Source organism: Microcebus murinus, chromosome 6 (assembly GCF_040939455.1).
Source record: "Microcebus murinus isolate Inina chromosome 6, M.murinus_Inina_mat1.0, whole genome shotgun sequence".
NCBI lineage: Eukaryota > Metazoa > Chordata > Mammalia > Primates > Cheirogaleidae > Microcebus > Microcebus murinus.
The window spans coordinates 79,838,734-79,844,263 of record NC_134109.1 but is presented as its reverse complement, the minus strand read 5'-3'; the positions used below and the strand labels follow the sequence as shown (position 1 = coordinate 79,844,263).

The window sequence follows — 5,530 nt, the reverse complement described above, 5'->3', positions numbered from 1 at the left end:
CCCAGCCCTCTGCTTGCCATCCCTTGGGGGGCCTGGGTTCTCTGGAGAGCAGGGGGGACAAGGCCACAGAGGGCTGTCCTCTTGTTCTGACTATTCCTCCCACAACTTCCTCTGGACCTACGTCAACAAGAGCCTGCCCCTGACTCAACCTCCCCGCCGTCCTTCCTTCCAATGCTCAACACCAGCAATAACCTCCCCTTGCTCACACACCAATCCCCTTTTCCATTTGAAAACACTCTGGGGGCCTCATCACTCACGAAGTATTCCTGCCTAAGAGGAAGAGGAGCCCATGTTTCCTACCCACCCCCTTCTTCAGGGAATAAGCTATGTAGGTACTTTCTGGATCTGGGGCCATTCCTAACTGGGCTTGCCCTTTGTGACTCTGTTATGGCCTATTAGAAGCCCCCAATGGCTCCATGGCGATGGCCTACTGAACCAGCCCAAGCAGGCGACACCTTGTCTTACCTTCTCTACCTGCAAGCTCCCTCTCCTGCCCTAGGGAGACAGACCTCTAGATTTGCTGGACCCACAGGGCCTCAGAGGGGGAATCACAGAGATGCTCACTTTATATACAAAACAGCTTTATTAAAAATTCAGCTATTAGGAAAACAAAGCCTTTACAAGAGTTCTATCAAAAAGTATAAATTTTAAATAAATGCATCATAAAAATGGCAGCCAGATATACCAGCCACAGTCACAATCTCGAAGGCCTCTGGGGTAGGAAGGGAGGATTAGAGAGGAGGTTCTGGGAGCCCAGGAAGAGACTGGGCACAGGGGTCTTTGGATGCCTGCAGGGCTGGATCCTAGAGCTACCAGGCAAGGGCCCTGCTTCAGTTTTCCTTTCCTTGGAAAAACGGAAAGAACCTAGCAAGTGTAGGAAATTATGAGTCTGGAGCAGAAAGCACAAAAGTCATTTATAAGGCACAACTGCTCACTCCAGTCCTAAGGCACATGAGGAAGCGGGTGCTGAAGGTGCTTCCAGTTATATAAATGGGGTATCAGAGCCACGGGGTTCCTGGCTCTGGTGATGCTTGCTCTTGGCAGGTGCCACCTCTGGGTTTGGCCACAGGTTAAATTAAGGTGGACCAAGTGACTGCACAATCCCAGCAGCCGGGGGCCAGGAGCCAGTCTTTACATCGGATGTGCTGCTTCCCTGGCAAACTCGTGTCTGGCCCTACTGGGACAAGAAGGATCACACAGGGCTCCAAGAGTTCTCCCCAGTGGGGAGCACAGGCCTCCCGTCTAGCCCTGTCCTCTGAGCCACTGTGGGCACCCAGCCTGGACAAGGAACTTCTGAGGGTAGACCCTGCCATCCAGGCATCTGGAGAAGCCACAAGCCCCAGAGCCAGGGTTTCTCTGAATGGCAGGAAGAAGCACAAGAAGCTGATGTTGTTAAAACCAATCCACAACAGCTGCTGGCCCTACACCTGCAGTCACTGGTGACAGGCCTCCCTGGTGACATTAGGCAGTGGGTAGGCAAAGAGGGAGAAATCCATGATATACTTAGGCAGGACGTCCTGCAGCAGGGCCCGCGGGGCACTGCACAGGTGGTAGTGCAGGCTTTCGGGGCTGGCTGGCCGGTACCAGGCCTGGCGAGTGGGAAATCGGACATGGGGTGGTGCTCGCACCCACTCCAGCACCTGGTTGGCATCAGCCTCCAGCCTCTCGTAGGAGCCCACAAAGTCATAGCGCACCGCACAAGGCTGGCACAGGTGGTACACAGGCATCCAATGCTCATTCATGCGCTCAGGGTCCTCGTCCACCAGGTATCTCAGGAACTCGGGGAAGGTGACATCGTCCCCCGCAGGGCTGGGCCCAGCTCCAGCCCGGTACCGCCTCACGATCTCAGCCCCATAGCGCTGCTGGTACTCTCGGATCTCGCCGAACTTGTTGCGGTAGGCGGACAGGAGGCGTTCCAAGGGGTCCCGCACAAACAGGAACTTGAAGTAGTGCTGCAGGCGGTAGCGAATCTCCTCAGGCCGCAGGTCCGCCAGGAACACCAGGTCACTGCGGTGGTCCATCTTGAGGCGGACATCCACGCTGTCCAGGACACCTGCCAGCACCTTCAGCACCCGCTTCCAGTTAGAGCAGGCCACTTTGGGGACGTAGCAGTAGAGGAAGCGGTAGCGGTCACTTACGAGGATGTGGCGCAGCAGGGTGCGCCGCTGCCCCACCGGCAAGTCCCAGGGGTCCCGGGGCATGCCGGGCTGTCCGCACACCGCCCGCAAGGTCCGGTTCCGGACGTCCTGCCGCACTTGCAAGTCCGAGTCCCCAGCATTCAGGGACAGGCCCCCAGGCTTGGGGACTGTCCCGCGCCAGGCTGCGCCCTCGCGGCTGAGCGGGTGCAGGGGAAGGGGCTTCATCTCGGCCAGGATGCCCCGCTCGATCATTAGCAGCAGCCCGCTGGAGGCCACGATCACCGCAAACATCAGCATGGACGGCAGCAGCAGGGGCTGCCCCCCAAGCCCGGCCCGGGGTCTGCCCAGCGGGGCCCGCCTCGGCGCCCGGCCCAGGGGCTCGGCGCCATTAGGGGCCGCCAGCGGGGTCAGCGGGCGGGGGAACATGGTGCTCCCGGGGTGGGGGCCTGCGCCGGCCCGGCCGATCCGGGGGCCGCCCGGGAGGCGGGCTCGGGCTGGGGGCGGGAAGAGGGTTTGGGCCGGCAGAGGGAGGCGGGAAGGGGAGGGCTGGCGGGCGGCCCTGGCGCGTGCGGGGGTGGCCGGCTCCCGGGCCGCAGCGCTGGAGCGGGCGGCGGGCGGGCGCGGCGAGGTACCAGGGCCGGATGTCCCGCCCGGCCGCTCTCCACCCCCGGCCCAGCCGTGACACAGGCGCGGGGCGGGCCCACGCCGGGGGCGGGGAGAGGGGCGGGCACCCCTGCGGGGACCGGGCTGGGGAGGGCGCACGCGGACCCCTACCCAGGAGAGGGCGCCTAAGCAAGGGCCGCCCGGGTCCTCTAGGCTTGGGGACAAAAGCTGCTGAGTCCTCGAAGGCGGAAAAGACGCATGCTGCGGCCCCCTGTCGCTCAGCGTGTGCCCTCCGGGAGCTGGGCGATGAGGACCCGCACTACCGCCCGCCGCAAACTCCGGCCTGGCGGAGCCCTTCCTCCGACAGCGGGTCTGGAGGCAGGAAGACCACACTCGCTGCCACTCCAGACATGCGGGGGCCGGGCTTTCTCTGTTAGCAGAGTTCTCGGTGTGCTCTTTCTCGCTGCCTTTACCCTCCTCGGCCCCGCAGGTCCCGGCCACTCCAGGAAAGAGGAACAGGACTGTCACACACTGACCGATGTCTCCATGGTGACATAGGGTTTAGCAATACCTAGGGACTACAGTGCTTATCCACGGGGCAACTAGAAACGTCTGGAAATGAAGTCTCCTCTCTTCTGCCTTCTCTCCCCTAGGCCTGCAGCACTGGGATAACTGGGGCACTCTGGGGAGGGACTAATGACCAGTTGGTGCCTCGGGACTGCTGGCGTGGCCAGCACACATTTTGAAGGGCGAGGAGCTGGGGGCACAGAGCAGCAGGGAACTGCCAAGCAGTCTCCTTGCCCGGAGCCCAATGTGTGCTCAATGGTACCAGGCTAACTCCCACCCCCCACCCCCAGTGCTTTTGACGTCAGTAGCCAGCCCTTACCTATCACTGGGAGCCTAGCTAAGTATCCAGACTCCGCTGTGCGCGGTGTGGGGAGCCAGCAAGGCTCTGAAGCAGAGCCCAAGCCGTACTGAGGCTGGCGCCTGCTAAGTGTTTTGTACTCATTATCTCCCTTAGTAAGACATTCCCCTCTTACAGCTGAAGTAACAAAGAGGCTCAGGGAAGCTGAGCCTCACTACAGTCGTTCTGACTCTAAAACCTAAATTCCTAACCACGCTCCTTCCGAGATTAATAGAGCACATTGTGGAACGGATGGGAGGAAGCAGCTGATGCTGGGCTGGCTGTACTGAAGGATGAAGATGGAAAAGGAATAGAAGATGCCAGTGGGAAAATGGAGCTACCACTGATCAGATGAATTCAGGATGAGGGGGTTCTGAGGGACAAGACAGCGCTAGAGGTTTCATGGATGCCCCCAATCCCAGCAACATGAGAGCACACAAGGCAGGTGAGGGAAGCCTGTGGTCTTCCAGCTCCCCAGGGTGGGCTCCCCATATCCCAGTCTGAATGCTGGGGTGCACCCTCAGGCCACCACATGCCCACCCACTGCTAGAAGTCTGTGTAAAGGATTAGCCTTGACCACACTGCTCCTTGCTTCCAGTAGCACTCTCTGATAAGTAAGATTTTCTACTGAGATCATCTTTTTCCCTCCAATAAGTGTGTCTTTTTTTTTTTTTTTGAGACAGAGTCTCGCTTTCTTGCCTAGGCTAGAGTGAGTGCCGTGGCGTCAGCCTAGCTCACAGCAACCTCAAACTCCTGGGCTTAAGCAATCCTCAGCCTCCCGAGTTGCTGGGACTACAGGCACGAGCCACCATGCCCGGCTAATTTTATATATATATATATATATATATATATATATATATATATATATATATATATATTAGATGGCCAATTAATTTCTTTCTATTTTTATAGTAGAGACGGGGTCTCGCTCAGGCTGGTTTTGAACTCCTGACCTTGAGCAATCCGCCCGCCTCGGCCTCCCAGAGTGCTAGGATTACAGGTGTGAGCCACCGCGCCCGGCCTAAGTGTGTCTTTTAAACTAGGAGAGGAAAAAGGCCTTTAAAAAGGTTTTTGATAATTTGGCCACATGTACTCATTTCTGTAAGAGGGCAGTTTTCCGAGTTAGCAGTCAGGGTGGGGCAGTCTCACTCTGGGGGAGTGCTTGACCAGCGTACTTTATCTCTCGTATCAGTTTCCTGTCTGTAAAATGAGGACAGGCTATCACCCACCTCAAGGGACTCTTGTGGACAGTTAAGGCAGTGCTATGGCAAGTCCATGGTAGTGTCTGTGCCGCTAACAACCTCTATGGAAATGAACCTGCCCCATGACCGGATGTCAGTAACAAAATGGAGAAGAGGGTTTGGTTTGGTGGCCATGATCTGCCTCCCAGGAACCCCCCACAGCCTCAGAGCCACCCCACCTTGAACACAGTCAACACTGAGGCTTCTGGGCTGGAGAAGAGATCCCACTGGTCACAAACCCTTAGCCTATGATGTGGCCTTCGTTCCCTCAGCAAGCAAGGAGTGCCAGTTCCAAGACACTAAGGACCTAGGACAGGTTCTGCTGGCCAGTTCCCCAAGGTGATGGGTGGTTTCTTCACTTGCAGTCCCCAGGTCACTGACCAGGTGAGGGCTGGCAACCCGAAGATTTCACACAGACTAAACAGGCAGCTGTGGCCACCACCGTGTCAAGAAGCCAGCTCCAAGTCCCTACACCTCCTGTGTCGGCTCTCCTCACTCTCCTCTCCCCCTACTTTCCCGCCCTCTTTGCTCACTGGCCTCAGTGAGCACAGGCGCTGCAAGGCTTTACAAGGGAGCCAGGAAATAAGAATAGTGAGTCCCTCCACACCCACACACCAAAAGATGACAGGACACACAGGAAATGA

At 57.8% G+C, this 5,530-nt stretch overlaps 1 protein-coding gene across 1 annotated transcript; it reads right to left on the bottom strand.

Annotated features, from left to right (window-relative positions):
• Window positions 1–570: 570 nt before the first annotated feature.
• Window positions 571–2,753, bottom strand: CHST14 (carbohydrate sulfotransferase 14). Its single transcript, XM_012766426.2, has one exon. It carries the CDS (start codon window positions 2,562–2,564, stop codon window positions 1,434–1,436), a length of 1,131 nt encoding a protein of 376 aa, XP_012621880.1. The 5' UTR covers window positions 2,565–2,753; the 3' UTR covers window positions 571–1,433.
• Between the last annotated feature and the right edge of the window lie 2,777 nt (window positions 2,754–5,530).